Here is a 24,900-nt window from a genome sequence, read left to right as displayed (position 1 = left end):
CGTCTCGCGCGAGTGGCAGACAACATGGGCAGGAGTTCATATGACGCGTTTGCCAGGGCAGCGGAGCGCGTTTGGGGCACGTTTGCAGAGAAACCCGCTTCTTTTAGGGGCTGGGACGGGCCGGGCCGGGACGGAGGCGAGGGGGACACGCCGCCCGCCCCCACCTTGACCGGGCCCTTGGCGCAGGGGCGGGGGGGGGCGGCCGGCGGAGAGGCGGGGCAGGGGCGGGGCCAGGACTAGGGAGGCGGGGCTTTGCGGCCCCGCCCCGCGGAGCTGTTCAGAGCGGCGGGTGCTGAGCGCCGCCGCGCCGCCCTCCCGGGTGCCGGCGGGGGGAGCCGCTCCCGCCGCTCCCGCCGCCGCTCCCGCCTGCGCGCCGCCGCCGCCGCCGCCGCCGCCTGGGGGCCATGGCGGCGCTGATACTGGTGCTGCTGGCGGCGCTGGGCGGGCGGGTCGTGCTGCCGGGCGGGCAGTGCGCGGCGCCGCTGGCCGACCTGCGCTCGCAGATCTCGGGCGTGGAGTCGCTGCTGGAGGAGTTTCGCCGGCAGCTGCAGCAGGAGGAGCCGGGACCGCCGGCGGCGGCGGCGGGCGGTGGCGGCGGCGGGGAGCAGTGCGGTGGCAGCAGCAGCTTCTCCGCCAGGCCCGACTCCATCATCCGCACCAAGGACTCCATCGCGGCCGGCGCCACCTTCTTGCGGGCCCCCGCCGGCGTGGCGGGCTGGCGACAGTGCCTGGACGCCTGCTGCGCCGAGCCGCGCTGCACGCTGGCCGTGGTGCAGGGGCCCGGCCGGCCGCGGGGGGGGGCGGCGGCGGCGGCGGCGGCGGCGGCGGCGGAGCTGGGCTGCTACCTCTTCAACTGCACGCACCGCGGCCGCCCCGTCTGCCGCTTCGCCCCGCACCGCGGCTACAGCACCTACAGCCGCCGGCCCGCCGGCCTCGCCCCGCCGCCGGGTAAGGGCCGCCGCCGGCCGGGGGTGTGGGGGAGGAAGGGGATCGCGGGGCCCGGACCAAGATGGCCTCGCGCGGGTAGGGCGGCACCGGCCGGGCGCCGCTCCGGGCCCGGGGGGCGGCGGCCCCACGGCGGGAGGGAAGATGGCGGCAGCCGGCGCTGGGCGCGGGGGCGGGTAGGGCCGGCGGCCGGGGCCCTCTCGCCGCCATTTGCCGCCCCGCGGGGGAGCTGGTGAGGACGGGGAGGGGGGGAACCCTCCGTGCGGCTTCCACGGCGCCGGGAACGGGCGCCCGGGTCTTGAGGCATCGCCCGCCGTCGGCGCCCCCCCCCCCCCCGGAGCCGGGGAGAGGCGGCCCAGCCGTGCCCGGGGGTGCGAGGGCGCTGCGGGGTGTGCGAGCTGGGGGAAACCGGAGTGGGTGACCGCCGGTGGGTGGGAGCGGCCGGTGGGATGAACGTGTTGGCGGTCCCCGCACCCCCGGGGGGGACCGGAGGGGTCCCGCTGCAGGGATCCGGGTCCCCCGGGGGACCTGCGGGTGGTGGGCGCCCTGGAGGGAGCGAACCGCGGGTGTCAGCGATGCCAGAGCCTGATGGACGCATAGCTCGGGAGCGGGCAGGTACCCTTCCTTCGTTCTTGGGGATGCTGTGCGAATGTTATCACCTAAGTGGGTTTCTCGTTCACTTAATTTCGATTTTTTCCTGCTGAAGAGCTTGGGAGCTAGGCTGGAGAAGAGGCGGGTATCTCACAGGTAGTCCAGAAGCAGCACGGAGGCTCCGTGTCACCACCTCTGGAGTCCGGGCCGCAGCAAAAGCTGCAGTTTGTCCAGCCCTGGAGCGTGTTTAGGAACAACGTAACCCAGAGCAAACAGCTGCGGATGAAAACAAGTGTGGATTTCTAAATTTGGAGTCTGTTTCATAGCATCCGATCCAAAGACCTGCCTTGCACTCCCCCACCTCCTGTTGTTAAACAGTTGCATCTTAATCCATTTTGTCTTAATTTCATTACCTTCTGTTGACAATACTTTCCTAAATGTCCTCTTCTTCATCTTCTTCACTGATGTATCTCAACTTAAGTAAATGAGTTGCTGCATGCAACGTGAAGGAAACCTGGTGGTGGTGTGAATGAAAGCAGAATGGCCAGATGGCACCTGCTATTGCTGCTCCCTTGGCAGGGGAGACCTCAGGGCTCAATCCTCCCTCCAGTCCAGACTGTTTTGTGAGAACGCCAACGGGAATCCCCTGGTGATAAGAGAGAACAGGGGCCCAATTTTTACAGGAGTTACGATGCCTAAGTATTTTTTGCAAAGTGCATGGGCAGGGAAACTAGAGAGCTGTGGGGAGGAACTTGTGGCAGTAAAGATGATCTTAAGATACCAGAAAAACCCAAGATATGATTTTGACATTTTCAGTGGGGGAAGTATTAAATCCACGGTACTATATATGTAGCAGCTTTGGGGTAATGAAGTTTTATAGGCCTGTATGCACTTGCAAGGTAGAAGGCTTGAGACTAGATTTTGCATCAAAGTCACAGAGAATTAGGCTTCTTTGAAAACCTTTGAAAATACCTTCAAATGTCCTTCATCATTTTGAACTGCCTTAATTCTCTTCAAACCTGGCCCTGATGCAGAGTACAGTTATGGCATGGTATAAATAATACTACTGTTCAAATGGTACTCTGCCCATTAGAAATCTTGAATTCCTTGAATTCTTGAATGCCTTGCCTTGTAGGTAGCTTTCATGACTATCAGCACTGCGCTTGCAAGGCAATTTCAATTCCTAATCTGCAAATTGCTTTGTGTCCTGTTGGGTTTATTTAAAAGTCTGTCTTGTGGGTGATGGTGGTATTGGAAACAGGGGATTATGACTTCTTAATGCAATTACACTGGAGCCGAAGCAGAGCCACGAAGGAGAATGAACTTTTATTCAAACATCTGTCAGCTGTAACATAGACCAGGAGAGATAAAACTAAGATTGAATTATTTTGCTGTCTGATGTTATGTTCCCGCTGCATTCTTGAACTACATTGAAAAATTAATTTGGACAACAGTGCATCATCACAGGACGATGAAGGCACATCTCTTTTCCTTTATGTCACCCCATGATTGCATTTAGGAAAGAGCTTTACATTTCAAGATTGTCTTTTACAAGGGGATCACATTTTACCTGTTGTTTGGTTAGGGGTTTTTTTAGAGCACTATGGTGTTGAGTCTTCTTCTGTTTTCTTTTTGATATTCCCAAACCAACATTTATCCATAAACGTGGTGTCTTCATAATTCCAAAATATTTCTGAGCATTAGTATACAGGGATTTCTAGGGTGTTGTGGTTTCATTTATGTTAAGGATCACCCAATTTTGTATTTAATTATGGGACCAATTAATGACACATACGTATTATTCAGATCAAGTGTATCTCTGTGTAATTCCAGAACAGTCAGCGGTGGGATGAGTTTCTGAGACTGAACTCGGATTTACTCAGTGCAAATCCGAGTCCTTCACTTTACACCCAGTTTGTGTTGGTTTGGCTGTGGATTTACTTTGCACTTCCAGGCAGTTTGTGCTGTGTTAACAATGAAACCCCATGTGCCCATACTGAAAGAAGAGGTAATTGGTTTTGCCTTTTTTAGGCAAATTTTTAAAATTTTGGCATAGAAAGCAAGAAGACTTGAGTGCCTCACCAGAAATGTCTGACTTTCCTTCTGTGCTACTCACTAGGGGTGAGCAATGGGAGGATTCAACATTAAGGTAAACTGATATCAGAGACATTCAGGAATCAGCAGTGAAATAACCTTTTATAACAAAGCCTTCATTCAGGCAACTAGCTGGCAGTTTCATTATCAGCAGGCCAAGTCTGTATAAAGGATGGAGGAAGCAGAATAAATTAAGCCTGTTGTGTCCCCCCTTAAGAAAAAAGTGATGCTTGTAAAGTTGCAGCCCCTTTTCTAGGAAGCAGCCAGCTCCAGCATCTTGGAGTGTTGCTCTGGATATCAGTTTCATATTGCTTATTTACATTCAACCTAAATAAAAGTTAGAAACAGAAGTTAAAAGATGCTTTCTGAGCTTGATTTTTCTGCTAACCTGTGGCTGATAGTCCTTTACTCCTGTGAGTAGTGGTTGTAAGTGGCTCCTGAGTATGCTTCCTTGCTGTTCTGTGCTGACTTTTTAGAAGCATGTATTCCCCAGATATGGAGGTGTTTCACTCGCTAAGGATAACGTATTCCATTGCTGAAAACTTCTCTGTGGAAAGAGTCCTTAGCTCAATAGGCTGTCTCCTCCCATGCCAGATGTCTGTTTCGGGCTAGTTTTTTTCTTTACTAGAGCAAAAGAGGACCTGATTTGCCATTAACTTACCTTTCTGAAGATGCTCTGGTGGCTTACAAGCAAAGGCATGGTGCCTCCATCTTTTGGGACCAGAGGCCTGATTGTGGTCCCTCACTCATCTTTAGCAAAGAGCTGGCGTGAATTTCTGTGACCTGCCCCAATGTGAAGTGGTCCTGCCATTGCAGCTCAGGCTGCTGGAGTATGAAGTTAGACCGGGAAGAGAATACCCTTATTGCTTAGGGCCCAGGGAAAGCAGGGCTTCCCTCTGCCTCTGCAGCGCACTGATTGAGTCATTTAAACAAGACAGGTGACATGAAACCTCTTTCCAAAGCAGAAGTGGAAGAATGGGTTGTGCTGTTTCAGATCCAGGTTTTTCCCTTTTTGACAGCAATTGGTGAAGTAAATAATCATGTGAAGACTGTACATAACTCATATATACCGAAGGAAAATTGCCCTGGCACCATAATGACGGTGTTTATTATCAATGAGTCTTCTGGGGTTTTTTTTTGCACATAAATGTTGGTTTTAAAACATCATTGGTTTTGAGAACTGAGTGTATGCAAATTAGGCAAAGCTTCCTGTACCAGCTGGATGAGCAAGAACAGTTTCATGCTTTCTATTATTAGACTTTGTTTTCTGTTATTTGTACGTTTTCCTAACATAAGGCATTTGTCTTGATATTTTCTATGCTTTACCTACTTCCGAGAAAAATAAGAACTAAAAAGTTAGCCATTCAGTCAGTGATAAAAAATTTCCCTATTGTTCCCATGAGCTCTGTGCCTTCGAGCAAGTTCTTGAAACTGGAGCGGAGCACGTGGAAGGGAGAATCCCTCCGCTGATGGGGAAGCGCCTCTTCCGTCCCTCGTGCAGCTCTGCCCACACTGAGTGTGAAGTTACAGCCTTGTGTTCATTAGGTGCTTTCCTGAGCTCAACGTCAATAACCTTTGCAGAGGTGGAAGAGCAGAAGGCCCCTTGGCATTTCAGGGTGCTGGACATCTCGTACCCAGGGAAGGAATAAAGCTTGGGCAGGGAACTGCAGAAAGATGCGATCTTGTGGCTAAAGCAGTCAAACGCTGACTTGTAGAACTAGATTTTCTCCCTCTCTCTTCCCTGCGCTGCCTGAAGGTTGCAGAGCGAATTACTTGAACCCCTTCTCACTTAATGTACCATGGGTTTTGTTAGTCTAACCTGAAAGACAGCAAAAGTACTTAGTACTCACAATTTTAATCAAAAGGAATTGTATTTTGAATATAAAAAAAATGCGAAGAATCCTAAATAGCCTGAAAATCAAGCTTTGCATGTCTTAAATTGGGCACTTAAAATCAGCGGTCATTTCTGATTATTTTTAATCATTATGTTATTGTGCACTGCTTCACGAGGATGCCAGCTTATGTTAAACAAGCCTTTCACTCCTGTAATGATGTATTATAAAAAGAGACTAAAAGAGTATTAAGTTATGCAGAGCGCTAAAAAGGTGTGCAGTAACTGCCATCTGAATATGTATGCAATTCATATTTAAATCCATTTTCCTCAGTTCAAATTAAAAAAACACACTGATGCTCACAATCTGGTTGGATTAGTGAAACGTCCATGTACATAGAGAGATTTTCTATGCCGTGTGCTTCTAATGTAGCACTTATTTCCTGAAGACATCACTGAATATGGAAGAGTTAACTAAAATTTAAGTAGATACCACTTTACCTGATCAAATGTGCACTAATGAACGTGTCCTACATGTCCTGTCTTTCAGTTGCACAGTGGTGAGTCAATACCGTAACCAAGAAGAAATATGTTTTGTATAAATAATCACTCAGCTTCCCCGATAAATAACTGAGCTTCTCTTTTTCTTTTTTTTCTATTGAAGAAGAATACGATGAGCCTCCACAGTGCAAGGCGGGACAAGATATTGTGCTGCAGTCACCTGTCGACTGGGTGCTTTTGGATGGCCGAGAAAGCTCAGATGACCGTGGAATTGTGCAGTACGAGTGGACGCTGCTGCAAGGTGACTCATCGGTTGAAATGAAGGTACACATGCAACTTTGCACATGGCCAGTCGTTCACAGATTGTTGTGTTCGTTACAGCACAGTTTTAAATGTAGAACTAAAATTATTAAATGTATTCAAATGGGTATGGCTACCAGACACCAAATTTAGGATGACTGTACGACTTGAGCGTTTATTTCATAGAACCATAGAGCAGCCCAGGTTGGAAGGGATCTCGGAAGATCATCTGGCCCAACCTTTTGTGGGCCGGGGAGCCACATCCATAGATGAGGTTATCTAGTGCCCCGTCCAGTCACATTTTGAAAACCTCTGGTGATGGGGACTCTACTGTGTCCCTGGGGAGGTTATTCCAGTGATTATTTCTAGTGTTTTATACAGTTCATCTGTATCCAGGATGGCATGAGACAGCCAGTAGCAAACAAGTAGATGCTAATACTCTACTGTATTTCAGTGCTGCTGTCTTTCACCATTGTTTGTGCTCACTGCACTTGTGTTTTGGCTTCTGTGATCCAAGGTAGAGAGACATTAGTAATTCAGTTATTAAAAATAATAAGATATTTTCACCAACAGTCTTCTGCCAGTGCTTATGGAGAAACTGCAAAGCAATGTGTGATGTAGACCTTGTATCTTGAGGTACTGTTTTATTGCATCTGTACAATTTCTGTGCATCTGTGCAATTTGGTTTCAACTTAAAAGTAACCATCAAAAGAGGGATTCTCCATCATGCCCTTCTTTGTGAATGCTCTGAGAGCGGCAGAAAAGGAAAGGAAAAATGTCTCAAACCCACAGAGCATAATCACAGTCTCTTCATAGCCCACAATATTCAGGGCTCAGCAGGGACTCCACCTAGAGCAGGAGGGACATGTAGAGGGAAAAAGGTGTGGACCATAGACCTTGCCGTTGCTGAGATGCTGCTGATGGATACAAAGAGTCTAAAGAGGACAGGATGAGCAACGGGACCAGTCCAAAACCCAAAACGATGTATGCCAGTGCCGCCGTGAGCAGTGCCTGATAGTTGCTGCTTATGCCTGCTCAGCTCAGTAACATCAAAGACAAGTTGGACAAACTACCAATATCAGCAAAGTTACTCAAGAATTGTAATGATAGAGCAAACCAGAGTTTTGCCGAACATAAATGCATTGAAACCTAAAATTGTCATCTGTGGAAAAACTCAAGGTAGCAGTTGGTTGTTCCTTAGTCTCCTGGAGGGCAGTGTAGGTAATGTGTAGGTAATTGAAAATCACTATGTCATGGTTAGGGAACATGCTGCTGGATGAACCCTAAGAAGACAGTGGATTTCTCTGGTGAATAGTTACTGAAATTTATGCACAAGTAATTTTTTTAACCACACACCTTGCAGAAAACACAGCAGGGGTGTTCAAAGTCTTAGTTAAGCCAATGCTACGTACTTTTGCAAGTTTTATCTTCTACTGCAAGATCCACAGCTGTGGAAGGGTGACTGCAGTCAGCCAGTTCTGAATTACTTGAGGCTGTACTGCAACCTGAAACTATGTCAAAGACAACTGTGAGATTGTTCATCTTCATTAATTATTTTATTGGCTTGAAAATGAAAAAGTCAGAAGGCTTTCATAAGGAATGCAAAGAGCAGAATACATAGAAAAGACCTGAATGAAGCTTTAAGAATAGTTGCTAGATGTTGTATGGATAAAATGAACATTTTAGTGTCAAGACTTGTTAATCTGACCCTGTGCCGTATTATTTTCTGTAAATAGCAATCAAATACTCTTTAAATTTATCTGTGACGTAGAGTAACATACCTAGAGTAACATGATTTAGAAGTTAATTAAAAAACTTAAAGTTCATGGTTTTACCTTTACTCAGAGTCACTCCATAAATTAGACACCACTGTTATGTTTATTTAAACCTGCAAAATTAACATTAGTCTTGTTTTTTCTTTATATTTGATAAATGAAAACAGTCTTGACACAGGTTTATATTTAGATATTTTTCCATTTTGTTCAAATGGGTGGGGTTTTCTGTCACAGATATGTACCCTGATGATTATCCACGATAATTTTATTTTTAGAGTTGAATTAATAATTGTGATTATTTGTATAATCTTCAGTTGCTATCTTAAGTGCTTTAGTTGCTATCCTAAAGTTACTGGACTTAATATTACCTATTCTTAGAAAACTGTATATGAATCCAGAACTACAAGGGAGAATGGGGCTGTGTTTAAAGAAGATAAAAGGCAGCTGTTGGACTGCACTTATGTACCAAAAAATAAATAGAAGGTGCAGGAGAGGGAAGGACTTATCGTATTGTAGAAGGAAACCAGGGGATTTTTTTTTTCTGTTGTGCTTTATTATTGCTTCTTAGATAATTTGCTTCTCAGATTGGTACCCACATGCTGTAGCTGCACAGCTCTCTGACACTTGTAGGCAATTCTTGGGCTTTTAAAATGCTGATTGCCTGGAAAATTTCTAGTTTGAGCCAAAGTTTGTAAGAAAGCAGGTACAGGCGGGCATTCTTCAGGGCAGGACGGAGATAAAAAGGCAAGCACAGAGGTCACCAGGAGGAGTGGCGGCCTATTCAGAAGTCAGTGGTGTTTCTCTGGCTCTGCACCGGGAAGAGAGTGGGACTCCATGGCTCATGAGTTTTAAATACCGTATTTTCTCTCCCAGCAGTCACAGTGAACAGCAGCGGGTGTTTTTTAGAGCACAAATACAGGCTGGGCAGAGAATGGATTGAGAGCAGCCCTGAGGAGGAGGACTTGGGGGTGTTGGTGAATGAGAAGCTCAACATGAGCCAACAATGTGTGCTTACAGGCCAGAAGGCCAGCCATATCCTGGGCTGCATCAAAAGAAGCATGGCCAGCAGGGTGAGGGAGGTGACTCTTCCCCTCTAGTCTGCTCTGGTGAGACCCTCCAACCTGGAGTACTGTGTCCAGCTCTGGAGCCCCCAACATAAGAAGGACATGGACCTGTTGGACTGAGTCCAGAGGAGGGAGTCCAGAGGAGGGCCACGAAAATGATCAGAAGGATGGACCACCTCTTCTCTGAAGACAGGCTGAGAGGGGTGGTGTTGTTCAGCCTGGAGAAGAGAAGGCTCCAGGGAGACCTTATAGCAGCCTTCCAGTACCTAAAGGGGGCCTACAGGAAAGATGGGGAGGGACTCTTTATCAGGGAGTGGAGTGATAGGACGAGGGGTAATGGTTTTAAACTGAAAAAGGGTAGATTTAGATTAGATATTAGGAAGAAATTTTTCACTCTGAGGGTGGTGAGACACTGGAACAGGTTGCCCGGAGAAGCTGTGGATGCCCTGTCCCTGGAGGTGTTCAAGGCCAGGCTGGATGGGGCTCTGAGCAACCTGGTCTAGTGGGAGGTGTCCCTGCCCATGGCAGGGGGCTTGGAACTAGATGATCTTTAAGGTTCCTTCCAACCTAAACCATTCTATGATCCTATGATTCATGTTGACTTCTATAATACAATAAATAATAATATTCTAAAGAGTCATATACTCCATCAGGAGTTAATCAACAGCAAGATCAGATAACTGAGTGCATTTGGATAAATAGAACAGGAAAGAAATCTCAGTTAGGAAATTCACTTACCAGATGAGAAAAACGAATTTATCAATATACCCTGCTATAAAGCTAGGTCTAGGACTCTATTCTTATATTTATCGTAAATTCCTGTTCTCTTCTAGGCATGAAAACCACCTTTAAATAAGCAAAACAAAAGGTCTTTATTGAATTTTGGTTTTAATATTTAAGATAGTCACAGAGGCTTTTAATGTACCTTTAAGTTACAAAGATAGCCTTGTATGCTTCATTTGTAAAAATACACTACATGTCCAATAAACCTGTAGAGCTTCTTTGTAGCTACTGAATTTTCAGGCAGCTGGAGATATTTGTGACTAGTAATTGTCACAAGGTTAGAATAAGTTCAGCATTTGATACAAATAGCATACTCATTTTATAAAAACTTATTTCTAAATGACCATTGTACTAGTAATGCCAGTTTGGCACCTGTTTTAAATTATGATAAAATAAGTTATTCTACTAATTTTTTAATTATCTAACCCAATTTAAATTGTTTATATCTCTCTCACGTGACTTTCTGAAACCTAATGTTTAGATCACTCATTATAGGTGAACTTCCTTGCAGTTCCGAGCAAGGCATGGAAATTCAGCATGGAGCATGGAAAAATTCAGTCTGGCAATTTGTAAAAGTTGCAAATGACTACATTAAATGTCATACTGGGCAAAGATGGTCAGTCTTATTAATAAAGCATTGCTATCAGTCACCATATCATAAATCAATGTGTAGCAAAAGTAACTTCTGTGAATACATGTATATTGCCAAAAGACCAACTCGATAGAGAGCAAAATATTTTACTGCCTACCCTCTAAAATTACATTTCTAACTATGAAAAAATTGAGTTAAACTTATGGTTCCATTTGTTCTCCAGGGGTAAGATCCACACCTGTGGGTAATGTGATAACAGGGACGAGAGTGTTTGGATTAGGATAAGAGTAAATAAAGGTGATATCGCTGTGGGAGTCTGCTATAGACCTCCCAACCAAAGCAGTGAGGTGGATGAAGCCTTCTGTAAGCAACTGGGAGAAATATCGCAGTCGTTTGCCATTGTACTTGTGGGGGACTTTAACCTTCCCGATATCTGCTGGGAATACAACACGGCAGACAGGGGACAATCCAGGAGATTCCTGGAATGTGTGGAGGGTAACTTCCTCATGCAGCTGATAAGTGAGCCAACCAGGGATAGTGCCCTCCTAGACCTGCTCCTTGTGAACAGGGAAGAACTTGTGGGGGAAGTAAAGGTTGGAGGCCGTCTAGGGCACAGCGATCATGAGATGACTGAGTTCTCGATCCTTGGAGAAACAAGGAGAAGGGTTACCAAAACTGCCACCTTAGACTTCCGGAGGGCAAATTTTAATCTGTTCAGAAGACTGCTAGACAGAATCCCTTGGGAGGATGCCCTTATGGATACAGGAGTCCAGGAAGGATGGACATACTTCAAGAAAGAAGTCTTAAAGGCACAGGAGCAGGCTGTTCCCATGTGCTGAAAAACAAGTAGGCGGGGAAGGAGGCCAGCCTGGCTAAATAGGGATCTCTTGCTGGATCTCAAAAAAAAAAAAAGAGTCTACGACCTTTGAAAGAGGAAGGCAAGTCTCTCATGAAGACTATAAAGATGTAGCAAAGCTATGCAGGGAGAAAATAAGGAGAGCCAAAGTGCAGCTAGAGCTCAACCTGGCTGCAGCTGTTAAGTATAATAAAAAATGTTTCTATAAATTCATTAATAACAAAAAGAGGATTAGGGAAAATCTCCCTCCTTTATTGGATGCCGAGGGAAACATAGTTACAAAGGATGAGGAAAAGGCTGAGGTGATCAATGCCTACTTCGCCTCAGTCTTTAGCAGTGGAACTAGCTGTTCCCTGGACACCCAGCCTCAAGAGCTAGGAGACAGGGAGGGGAAGCAGAATGAGAGCATCACAATTAAAGAGGAAGAGATCAGTGACCTGCTATGCCGTTTGGATGCACACAAGTCTATGGGACCGGATGGGCTACACCCAAGAGTGCTGAAAGAGTTGGCAGACATGCTCGCCAAACAGCTTTCCGTCATTTACAGGAAATCATGGCTAACTGGGGAGGTCCCAATGGACTGGAGGGTGGCAAATGTAACACCCATCTATAAGAAAGGCAAAAAGGAGGATCCAGGTAACTATGGACCTGTCAGTCTAACCTCGATACCAGGGAAGGTCATGGAGCAGGTCATCTTGAGCGCCATCAAAACCCACATAATGGGCAACCAGGGGATCAGGACTAGTCAGCATGGGTTTATGGAAGGCAGGTCCTGCCAGACAAACCTGATCTTCTATGACAAGATTACCAGAATATTGGATGAGGGAAAGGCTGTTGATATTGTATACCTGGACTTTCGAAAAGCATTCGATACTGTGCCCCATACAATTCTCGTGGAAAAACTGGCTTCGCATGGCCTGGATGAGCATACGATCCGCTGGATCAAGCACTGGCTGACTGGAAGGTCCCAAAGAGTGGTGCTCAATGGATTTAAAACCAGCTGGTGGCCGGTCACAAGTGGTGTGCCTCAGGGCTCAGTGTTGGGACCATTTCTGTTCAACGTCTTTAGATGATCTTGATAAGGACATAGGGTGTATCATCAGCAAGTTTGCAGATGACACCAAGTTAAGCAGGAGTGTTGATTCCCAGGAGGATAGGGAAGCTCTACAGAGAGACTTAGATAGATTGGATCACTGGGCCAACATCAATGGTATGAGTTTCAACAAGGGCAAGTGCCAGGTCCTGCACTTGGGCCACAATAACCCCATGCAGCGCTACAGGCTTGGGGAGGTGTGGCTGGAAAGCTGCCTGGCAGAAAGAGACCTGGGGGTTCTAATCGACAAGCGGCTGAATATGAGCCTGCAGTGTGCGCAGGTGGCCAAGAAAGCCAACGGCATCCTGGCTTGTATTAGAAATAGCGTGGCCAGCAGAAGTAGGGAGGTGATTGTGCCCCTGTACTCAGCACCGGTGAGGCCACACCTCGAGTATTGTGTCCAGTTTGGGGCACCTCAATACAAGAGAGATGTCGAGGTGTTGGAGCGAGTGCAGAGGAGGGCAACGAAGCTGGTGAAGGGCCTAGCAGACAAATCATGTGAAGAGTGGTTGAAGGAGCTGGGACTGTTTAGTTTGAGGAGGAGGAGGCTGAGAGGAGACCTCATCACTCTCTACAGCTATTTGAAAGGACACTGTAGAGAGGTTGGTGCTGGTCTCTTCTCACAGGTAATTAATGACAGAACAAGAGGGAATGGCTTCAAGCTCCAACAGGGTGGGTTTAGACTGAACATTAGGAAAGAATTTTTCACAGAAAGAGTGGTCGGTCATTGGAATAGACTGCCCAGGGAGGTGGTTGAGTCACCATCCCTGGATGTGTTTGAGACGTTTAGATGTGGTGTTGGGGGATATGGTGTAGGGGAGAACTTAGTAGAGTAGGGTAGATGGTTGAACTCGATGATCCCAAGGGTCTCTTCCAACCTAGACAATTCTATGATTCTAATTCTATGATTCTAATGGAGTGTACCACAAAAATCAGTACATAAATGTCAAGCATGTTTATTTTTACAAATGGATGCAATAAAAAAAGACCAAAACATTATAGGTTGATACACATGCTTGATTGGGCTCGCTAGACTTAAGAGAAGTATTTAACCTGTGTGAAAAGCATTGTACAGAAATGAGCTGCCTATTCCTAGAAGGTTATGGACGGATCCTTTATACCAATTTTGGGGTTTTTCCACTGTGTTTCTTTAATCAGGTACCACAGCCAGGAACACTGAAACTATCTCACGTCCAGGAAGGCGGGTATATATTCCAGCTAACTGTGACAGACACTGCAGGTCAGCGGAGCTCTGACAACATCTCTGTGACTGTTCTGCCCATGGTTCATTCGGCAGTAGGTGAGAAAATGACTGGAGCCGTTGCTTGTGTGACACCTGGGCTGTGATACTCAGAGCAAGAAGGGTCTTGACAGAGGCAGAAATCTTATTCTCCATTTTCAGTGTATTATTTTGCCCTTATTCATTACATAATGACATCGCTTTCAGTTCTGAATTGCTGTTTCAAACTGAGGAAGCAAGCAAGCATCACTTCTTTGTTAGAGCAGTAATGCTTGCAAGCATTTTTATGTTCAGCCTTTTATTGCCAATAAGCACTCGGGGTTGGAAAAAATGAAATACTGCCATATGCATCAGGCACATCCTAACAGTTCATTCTATAATCAGACAGTGCGTGGAACATGACAAGGCTTGTGTGATAACGAAGACACAGTTAAAAGCAGTTAATAGTAGGTGTGACACACAAACTAATAACAATATTGGCCTGCATCTATAGTCTAAAAAATGGGATGGTTTCCTGTTTTCATGCATTTAAGCTTTTCTGTGTAATGGTTGTTATTGAAGCCTTATGTTACTGGGGAAACTGAAACTGGAACTGACCCATCATTTTAAAACTCTGAGCTGTAGAAACATGTCAAAAACATAAAAGGTAGAAAGTAAGTTAGATTTCAGTGGCCGTCAGTTCTGCAATCTTGAATGTAATAACTTCATTGTAATTAGCAAGTTGCTAATAGAGATCTGCTGCTCTGGCACAAAGTAAAGGTTAAATTAACGTCATGACTATGTTCAGCTGAACCAGTAAAAACTTTGCTCTGCACCAGTGCAATACCTCTGCATGAGAAGGTAGTCCCAGTGGCAATAAATTGGCATTACAAAAAACCAGTTATAAGTCTGTCTAATAATGCCTGTATTCATTAACGTTTAGTTCAGCTAAAGCAGCCAGAGAGGTTTGCTGGTTTATTTATTTGCTACTGTAGGTATCGGTGGTATCTTTGGGGAGGAGCACGTAGAGGATTTGCTGCCTTTTTTCTTCTTCCAATTCCCCAAGTCCGTTTGCAATTCAAGTGCTACTGCTATGGTTAAATCAGTCCACGGTGCCTTAATGCATGCAAAACCAGTGCTACTCTTAGTGCTGAAGTTTAGGACATGCATTTTCTAAGTATGATTTTAAGGGTTTTAAATAGGCACCTGTGTTCCTGCCGTACTTTCCTGAGCATTGCGCAGCTTTTTGGTCTATAGCAGAGTAACAGCCAAAGGCTGTGACTTCCTTATGCAAATCGATTTGCTGTTACAACATAAACCAAACACTGAATTTGATAGTGCTTTACAAAGCAATGAACTACACCGCTGTTGGGCAGACAAAAGCGCAGCTGTCAACACTTGATAATTACAAGGCCAGGTGGGTTTCAGGAAAGCTTTGAGTATGCAAAATGAAATGTCCAGGCGCACTCTCCATCTCCAGGGCAGTCTAAATATTAAAGCAGGCAGCATTCAGTTCTTTCTGGTGAAGGTCACTTGTGAGACCTTGTGTTTAGTCCTGTTCTGGCATGTCCTGCATGTACATACATTACTGATGTAAATAAATGACGAGCATTCTTTTAGTATTTTAATTAGGTTACAGAAAACATGCCAAAAAAGATCCCATATAGTCCATATGTGTACATGTAAAGTAACATATTGTCAGAAATACAGAATGGGTATGTAATGGGACTTATGTGTTGGAGAGATGCAGCTACAGCCACAGAGGTTTTATTTATTTATTTTGAGGCCTCTCCTGGGTATTTTAAGCCAGGGAGGATCTCCTTTCAGCTCAGGCCAGCAGAGCTTAAAGTGCTGTAGGGGTGCTGCGCCGGGTGTAAGGTGCAACAGCTTCCAGGTTGAGTATTCTTGTAGTGAAAAGAGATTGCCAGAATAGTGATGAGGGTGCCAGGAACAGCTATGAGCTCTATTAGCTTCTGTGTCAATATAGGGTCATATAGCTGAGCCTGGCCTTTATTCAACTTTCTGCCTTGTTTGTGCTCCTTCTTGACATAGCGTCGTTTTGGTTTTTCCTCGGTGCTGCAGATTGTAATCATCGACTCCGTATTTACTGCTTGGATTTCTCTTTTGGTAATTTGGGAACTGTTTCTCAACAGCCTGTGTCGGGGTTTGCTCTCGCTACCAGTTTATCTGCGATGATGGCTGCTGCATTGACATCACGTTTGCCTGCGACGGCGTGAGACAGTGCCCTGATGGGTCGGATGAAACTTTCTGCCAGAACTGTAAGTGCACTGGGCCACAGTGTAGGTTGTGGAAAGTAACTGCAGCTGGAATGATGCAAGGGAAATGATGCCCCTTCTGTGGCCTCTCTCCCCGTGAGCAAGCAGCTTGCGCCCACCGTAGAGCCTTTCCGTGGAAATAGCGCAGGGGAAGGTTTAGTGTCCACGTACAGCAGGTGCTCAGAAATGAACTCCCTTTTCTTCAAAGCATATCAAAACTGTCACAGGTCCCCAGATGCCAGATTCTGTGTTAGAGCTCTCAACATTTAAAAGATCAGTTCTTTGCTTTCATGATGAGCCTGGGAACAAGGGCCCCGGTCTTGATCTGAAAGGGTGTCTCAGAGGTTCGGTTCCAAGTGCAGTTACACACCTGGCAAGGCGCTGAAACGCTGGAAATGCGTGAACATAGGGGAACCAGTTGATTCACCACCGCTCTGTTCGCTTTCATTAGTCATCCTCAGTTTGTGGCCACGCTCAGCTAAGTGAACAACAATTGGCATAATTCTTGGTGAATTGGCATAATGGCTAACCACTCTTTCATTGACGTTTCAGCTGCTGGATTTCACTTTAGGGTACACGTGTATAGTCTTGCTTAAGAACTGGCAGCGGGCAATTGTTAACTTGCTATCTACCCGGAACTCACATTCCATCATATGCCTGAGCCTGATGAAATTGTTTAGCCTGCCTCAAGGCCCGTATCACAGGGTCTCCCATCAGAACACTCCCATTCCCTTCAAGTCGATATAAAAGTTATGATTTTTGTTTCTGCTGATACAGTCGGCCCAGGCCGGAAGACGGTGACGCACGCAGCCCTTGGCACTACCCAGCAAAGGACTGTAGGACTGACGGAAAACACAGATGAAAACCTCTTTGCAGAAAACACCCTGAAAGCCACTGCCAGAAATCAACCGCTTCTCTCCGTGGATGCAGACGTGTCTAACCAATCGCTTTCTCAGGGACCAAAGAAACAAATCAGTGGATTTGTGCCAGGTAAGAATTGAAACGAATCAGTTTCAATAAATCATTCTCTTTAAAGAAAGAAAATGTCTTGCGCCTTAAATTTAATTACATTGTCTTTTGATGCCTGGCTAAGAGTAAAAATTTGCAAACGTACAAAATGCAAAAGCAGCTTGGAATAATTAAGTTACAACTTGCTTTACAAAGTCAAGTCCGGTTCTTACCAGGTGCCAAAAGAAAGTTAAAATGTAGAAAGGAGAGGAAAAGAGTACAGTCTGAAGGAACAAAACATGCAGTGAGCTAAATACAAATTCCACCACGGGTTCAGCTGTGTAAGCTGACGTATAAGGCTCTTTAAATCTGTAGGGAGGTACCTCCAGGAGAACATAATAAAGTAGTGTTCAACTTGGGTGACAGTAATTGCATCTCTCTTAGTACTAATCAGTGACTTTTTTTTTTCCCCCAAAAGTCATACCTTGATGATTATTAGCACTTTTTTTTTCTGAACTGTGTCTCCAGGGCAGGAGAAATCTTTTATCACTATAGAGAAGACTCAGTCTCTGGTAACAAGCAACCCCAGGTCCCCAGTAGTATTCTCCAAAGCGGCTGCAAGCCTGTGGTGAGTCACTGTGTAGTGATGTTGCAGGCAGAGTCACCGCCCCTTGCCTTGGTAAACCCCCAGAAGCTGCTAAGAAACCGGTGTGTCTTTAGGGTTCTCGCTGGTGAATTAAAATGATCTGCAATGGCAACTGAATGAAAGCAAAACTGCGTGCACAGAGACCTCCTATTTCTTCGGAGTTCAGACTGATTCTTGCTGCCCAAGATGCGGCTAATTAGAGACAGCTTTCTTTCCTTGTTACAGCAGAGCAGTGCTCAGTGCCCTCTGCTGCTGACTTTTGTAAAGGGCACTTCCCTGGTCGGCACTTCGATGTGTCTGCAGATGCTTCTATTTCATCTGTGGAGACCCCAGAGGGAGTGAAAAAAACATTCTTCAAGAATTTGATTGCCTCAGTGAATGCGTAGGAACTGACAGCAAAATCCTCTTTCAAATGTTTCCCCCTTTTCTGGCAGTGTAGATGACCTCAGTGGTCCTTACTTGAATGACTTACAATTCTGAAGTCTGCTCCAAACCCTCTCTCTGGCATAGTCCTGAATGACATCTGATACGGGGCCACCCAAACTAAACATCAAATTGCCAGAGGGCATTGCAGGCTCCGGTGGAAAGTCAGCTCCTAAGTAGGTCTCCAAAACCATTGGACCTGTGAATCCAGAAGTAAAGCCAGAATTGAGGTCACCAACTTCGGCAACCTGTAATTAGAGGTTAAAATTGGAAGTGCATGTAAAAGCATGGCACTCTCAAGGTAGCCTTTTGCACAGCAGTAGACAATAAGAGAAAAAAATATTATAAAACTAAAAAAAATGTGATGGGGCTTGAGTGATTAGTGTACTACCAGAAGCTGTTGTAATCTTTTTAATTTTAAACAGGCAAGATTTCCAGCTGACCATGTCTGGTTTTAATTCTTGCGGGTTTAATATTGGTCTTTTGACAAGGCTCAGTCAGAATTTAATTTCAGTTAAATGACACCTAAGGATTTCCTTGGAGAATAGGAGGACCCAGTCCTTACTGACCCAGGAGCCCAATACTTTTAACCAAAAAAAGCAGCAAACAGCTCAGGGATTTCCTAAATCACTGACAGATCGGTTCCAACGAGGGTGTATGTGGTGGGACCTGAAAAGGTGCTGGGTACCTGGGTCCAAAGGGCAACTGCCAAAATCTGCTCTGAGTTGCTGTCTTCTCATGCAGACACACGCTGTCACGTGCTGTACATTAATGATTCCCAGAGGTCCAGAGAGGTTCAAGTCCTGCCCCACTGGCAAGCACCACGGTCGTTACGGAGTTGAGGAGAAAGGCATCTAACCTCTTCCTAAAAATCCACCCAGATCCATTAATTAGATTTCCCTCCATCACTGCCATCTCAAGGAGGTTACAGACCAAATCTAATAATTAGGTGCTACAAAAATGAGAGACACAGAAACACTGGAGCAGCTCCATGAAACCTGTCCGGAAAAGTGTTCGGGAGGGCAATAATTGCTGGATGCGTTTCTGAGGAGAGGTAAGCAGTTCTGAACAGAACAGAAACCACACCAGCGGCCTCAAAAGTTCAGCAAATCCACTCGGAGAAGTCCTGTTATGGGATGGACTCTCTCCTGAGACAGTACTGGACCAGCTGCTGGTGCCAAGGCAGAACCTGTGCCTCCGAGTCATGCCGTAAAGGTCTTTGTTGGACCAAGACAATAACATAGCTTGTGGGCCTAGAGTTGACTTTGCAAGCATCCGGGCTCCCGATATACTATTATAAATAAATAAAGCTTTAATGATTTTAATGTCGACATGGTGAAAAGCTGTCTACTTGAGATACATATTAAGGGATATGGCAGCACAGGCTCCATCTTTTCGCTTGAGAGCGCTCCATTCAGGGCTACGTTTGTCTTATTTCTTAGCTGGCGTTTGCAGATTGTCATGGAAGTACAAGCCAGGAAGGAAAACGTGATGCTCTTAGATCCAGTGACTGCAAGGTAGAGCAAGAGGTGGTGTTAATATTAAGGGTAATTTACCTACCAGAGACAGCGTGTGGTGGTTATTACAGTGGTGGTTACAGTACCAATAAAGACAGGTCCCTTCTGCTACTTACCTCCCCATAAGCAGCTGTCATCTCAGAGAATCCAATAAAGATGTCCAATAAAGAGACCGCCTTGTCTATCTACCTGTATTTATCTTTCCTCCATTTTCAAAGGAGCTGGGCTAAGCTGTCATGTTTTCTGCTGTGGGATAGTTTCTCACAGCAGAAACATCAGCTTTCTGCCTGTGAAGGTAATACTAGGGGAAATTTCTCCCAGAATCCATTTTCTCCTAATAGTTTCTCTGTTCCAAATTTCCCTTCACCTGCTTTCTTTACTCCTGTAGCCCCTTATGTTGGCTCTGACTGGATACAAGCTTTTTAAGGATTTACGCTTAAGTATGAAAATGTGAAAATATGCGAGTCCGAGGTAAGGACTGTTTAAAAATTCTGCCTGAACTAGTAGGGGATCTAGTCACAGTAAAGAAGGCAAAACCAAAAACCCAAACCCAGAAGTCATTCATTGTTGACAATAGGAGAATCTTGTTCTGCACTCCTGCCTTTCCAGTGGGATTGCTGTACAGCCGGGTGACTCCAGGGGAACACCAAGTCCAACTTAGAGATAACCGCTTCAGGCACTCGGGGCATGGAGTCTTCTGCAGCAGACTCGTGGTTCGCTTTTGCCCAAGCTGGAAGGCCAAACGTTTTCTTCCGTAGTTAGGAGCAGATGCAGGAAGAGGCATTCGATGTGAATAAAGGAGTCCTTTCCCTTGGCAGACGTGTCTCCAGAGTGAAGTAACCCAGGCTGCAGCTCCTCCAAAGGCCAGCACAGCATTGCTGCATGGCTGTCCCCGAAGTGCCCCTTTCCAGGGAAGCGCTCAAGCCCAGCTGCGTATTCTCACGCTGCCGCGCTTCTAAATGAATACAGCAAACCTATAGCTGCAGCAAAGCGCGCTGGAGTCGGCAGCGGGCTGGTTTCCCCGGCAGCAGCCGCCAGTCCAGCAACCACGGTCATGCAGACGGGTTGACTTCACCAGCGGCCTGAAGATTTGCGTTCCCCTGGCGTGGGGTCTCTGCCTCTGCCCAGGCCGCCCGCGCCAGCTGTCGTGCAGTGCTGTTCGGGGCTGGGATTGCCACGTTTGACCGAGTGCCCGAGCCTTAGTCGTGCTTTTGCTACGGAGGTGTCACCAGCAGTAGCCATTACCTAGCTCTCTAATTTAGGGTAACTGGAAAGGGCTATAACTTGCAATTTCCTAGGCACGGACTAGAAAATGAAGAGAAAGTGAAAACAAACTGAAACCCACGTAAGATGCTTTACGTCAGGCTCCTGTTTGGGGAAATCTCTCTTTGTTTTCTAGTTAATAACAGATAAGATGCTGAGCAGTATTGACTCTGAGTGATAGCCTCTCCAGTCCTGTACAAACAGCCACAAGTCTTAACAAAACCCTACAAGTGTTATGGAAAGGATTCTGTTATTCTTCTACTCTTCCAAAATTTTCCCGCTAAACTTCTCTCCACGTTCAGATCTATTTGCCAAATGTCTTTACAAGCGGTTGACTGAAATATTCCCTTTACTGAAACGGCAGGCAAGCAAACTTATAAAACAGGCCTTCAGATCCAGCCTTATCATACAGGCTGGAGCAGCTCTAAGAGGAGCCCGTGTGTTTTGGGTATTTCCAAAATAAAGACAAATATTCATTTAATTTCATTTAGGGAAGACGGAAGCAGAAAACAGCTGCTGGTTTTGGTCTCAGTTACACTGAGGTTATTTTGCACAGCTCTGATACCATACAGGTACCTTAAAGCCAGCGCAGTTTGCACTTCGGATCGCCTGCAGTCCCCTTTACATGCCAGAACAACTTGAGGAGCCCGAATGAGAAGGAGGGCTGCAGCTTGCTGCTAAGGCATTCCCTAGCAGGTGAAGTTCGTGTTTACGCACCCCTAGCCATAGGGGCAGGGCAGCAAAGCCAGAGCTTGGAAGGACGTGTTGTGCCTCAGAGCGGGGACATTAGCGCTAACCTCATGGCGGCATCGACGAAAAAAATTTAAGCTTCAATTTATGGTCGTGTGTGCGTTGGCTGCTGCCGCTGAGGGACGCGTTCTGCGGCGCGTGGGAGCTGGTGGTGGCGGGTGGGGGTTGCGTGTGCTGCACGTTCCAAGCTAATTGACTCAAACGCTTCCTCAACGCCCACCGCTGCGTGTAGTTCCAGTTACAACAATTCGCATTCACATCTTACAGCTCTTGCAGCACAGCGCGTTTCCACTGGCATTGTCACAGTTCCCAGGGCTGCCAGCAAATATACCACAGCACAGTCAAAGTGCCCTTCAATATTTACCGCTAAAAAACAAATATAGTCATTACATTTAAAAACAGAGGCGGATTTCTGATTTTTGCAAGGGTGTGTGGGTGGATTAAGCCGTCGCTCTTGCACGAAGTGTCCCCGCAGCTATTGGCGTAGGACTTGAGCGGGAGGGCAGGAGGAGGGAGTCCCAGCTGAGTTGCTCTTTGCTCCTGTGAAGCAAAACTGCCGCCGCCTGCAGTCCCAGGATGAACACTTCTTGGCAGCAAACTATCTATCTGCTGTCTATTCTTGTGTAGTTACAGTGCTCTGCTGTATCTTCTACACAAAACTGAAGTGATTCCAAGTCATCCTCTTTGAAAAGTCTTCCCCCTGTATTTTTAAGTCTTCCAAGCACATCAGTTCTGCATCTGTATGTGTCAGGTAACAGGCAAAATTAAGGTAATTCGTGTAGCCAACCTACGCGTTTCCCGTGTTGCAGGTTCCAGGGATGGAGGTCAACGTAACTTGAAATGGCCTCATTTTCAGCTATATATAATTGCTTTAGTAATGTATTAGCTCAGATTGGCCTATACCCCATTATGGAAGTGTGTAAAAGAAAATTTATGTCCATCTTTTTTTCCAGTGGAAAACGACCCACTTGGGTTTGGTTGAGATGCATTGTGGTATGCGATGCAAAATTGAATTTACATTTTAGCTTTACTTTCACATTATTTCAAAAATTCAAGTTATACAATAGGAGTCAGAAGTTCTTAAACTTGGGGTTTTTTTCTGAATTTAAGCACTTTCACATTATTTAATTCTAGTGTCCTGTGGATAAGACTCCCTAAGTCACTGTACTTCAATATTCATTTATTTTGCTTGACTTTGTGCAGATAAGAGTTCCTCAGGGAAAAGAACAGATGATAAAAATGGGAATGGCATAATTGTGCCAAAGAGAGATCAGCTTGGAGGTGGTCGTCCAGTCCCAGAAACAGGTAAGACCAGCCATGTGAATTTATTTCAACTATGCTAGTTTTTCAGTCAGGTGCTATAGATCCAGATACTATAGTCAAGAATCAAATAATGTACTTTAATATTCTGAGCTGTTCCTAACTTGTGTGATCATACAGTTTAGTTTCTCAGCATGAGTTGCTGCAAATATTAGCACCTAAGTGATAGACTAGCTGTATTTTTAAAGAAAAATTTCAGGTTTTCTCGACCAACTTCTCGCTGTATTAAATAAAGTGTAATTTCTCTTAACCTCATTGTAGGTGCTGTGTTACCCTTAGCCTTAGGCTTGGCCATCACTGCTTTACTGCTGCTTATGGTAGCTTGCAGACTGCGTTTAGTGAGACAGAAGCTTAAAAAAGCTCGACCCATTACATCTGAAGAGTCCGATTACCTCATCAATGGGATGTATCTCTAAAAATTGGATTTAGGTCAGTTGTTTTCTCCCCTTTCTCCTGTGTCCATGAACCTCTGCCTCTATAAAAGGACCAAAACCTTTAGTTAAGTTTCAAGTGTAGAAGAAGCCTATGAGATGAGGAACATGTTCTTCCCCTTCGGTGACAAAATTAAAAAAGCGGGTAAACTCCTGCGCTCAGAAAATAAGAAGCATTCAGGCTCCAGAGAGTAGGACCAGTTGGCTCTTGCACAGAAGACACTGCAAGGTGGGGACACCCCAAACTGGATGTGGGATGCCCTTGCCCTCCCCGCAGCAGTGGGGGTCCCAGCAGCAGCAGAAGGTGCCCCGGGACCAGGGCACCAGAGCAGCCCCGGCCACGCTGGCTGAGGCGTAGGGGGACACCTGTGCCACACTGCTCTTCTCAGCGCTGCCATCGCTGTGCTCCGCTCAGGGGACCGGGATGCTCCAGACCAACGCGGAACTTCACTGTCCAGCAGAGGCCGATTTGCGTACTTTCCACCTGATGCACTGGGAGCATTTTCATTACAGAATTTGTCTTGCTTTGTTAATTAAAAGCGATCGCTATCTAAGCACCAGCTTTTGTAATGAAATTTGGGATTTAAAGAACAACGCGCCTTGTTCATAGTTTAAACCTCTGTGCAGCTCGCAGAGAGTCACGCTTACCAAATGCTAAAATGAAAAAAATGCAAATCCTCAGCAGAGTTTGGACTTCCCAGTGCTCGACAGCAGTCGCGCGCCAGCCCAGAGCTACGGCTCTGCCCGGAGCTCGGGGCTTGTCCAGCCTTGCCCACCCCCGGCTCCACACCCCCCACATCAGGAGCAGCAGCACACAGCAGCTTTTGCCTGAGACGCCGGAGTGTAGGATCCCTGCTGGTTATCCCGTAGCTCCCTGCAAAGCTTCACGGCTTCGGCGACCTGCCCCCGCCCCAGCGAAATTCTCATAGAACTAGAGATATGTGTGAGTGAACTTCAGATGTGTTAACAGTAAAATGTGTACAGTACATGTTATATATACATATATATATATATGCACACACCGTGCTGTCTATCTTGTCTGACTGTCCAAGGATGTCACGTTCATCTCGGGTCCCAATAAAAGCAGAGGCAGATGAGGCATGCATCTTTTTGTATGTCGTCTTTTGTACTTCAGTAACTTCAAGTCAGCAAGAATACATGGTATACAAATAGTTCAAGTTGCTCAGTCTTGTTTACTTTATGTAAAATAGTTCTAATAAACCTATTTTATTCTTATATTTCTTTCATTGCCTTGATTTTCAGCTACCAGCTAAATTTTGTGCTACGAGACCATAGCATGAGAGCAGACAGAAGTACATTTCTCCTCTCCGTGAAACAGCCTTAGAAGAAGCTGGAATGCGTACAGTGGGGGGGAGTTGTGGATATATTTTGTGGGAGGAAGACCGAGAAGAACAGGGCATCTCCCTCCGTGACCTGTCTCTCTCGAGCAGTACTTGAGCTGAGCAGGATGGCAGTGACAGGGCTGGCTGTGGCCACCTCTCGGGGAATCCGGTTGCCAGTGCTGCTTGCTCAGAGCCCTCCTGCCACATTCGGCAAAGTCCGGTTGTTCGTACTGCAGCGTTACATTGGGTGCAGGAGACCTTCTGCTGGTGCTGCCCATTTCTAACTTGGGAGCATGGCCTCTCCTCCATCCCCGACCACATTTTAAATACAACCTTCTA

At 46.1% G+C, this 24,900-nt stretch overlaps 1 protein-coding gene across 1 annotated transcript; it reads left to right on the top strand.

Annotated features, from left to right (window-relative positions):
* Positions 1-404: 404 nt before the first annotated feature.
* On the top strand, positions 405-23,203 carry LRP11 (LDL receptor related protein 11; the record flags this gene model as incomplete). The annotated part of the gene is made up of 7 exons (XM_082480669.1): positions 405-948; positions 6,126-6,286; positions 13,584-13,725; positions 15,798-15,923; positions 16,698-16,910; positions 22,671-22,772; positions 23,049-23,203. The coding sequence occupies 7 exons, from the start codon at positions 405-407 to the stop codon at positions 23,201-23,203; spliced, it is 1,443 nt and encodes a 480-aa protein (XP_082336795.1).
* Positions 23,204-24,900: the final 1,697 nt, after the last annotated feature.

Source organism: Vanellus vanellus, assembly GCF_965231255.1.
Source record: "Vanellus vanellus genome assembly, chromosome: 3".
In the NCBI taxonomy this organism is placed as follows: Eukaryota; Metazoa; Chordata; class Aves; order Charadriiformes; family Charadriidae; genus Vanellus; species Vanellus vanellus.
The sequence above is the reverse complement of the archived record's forward strand: the minus strand, read 5'-3'. Positions and strand labels throughout refer to the sequence as shown.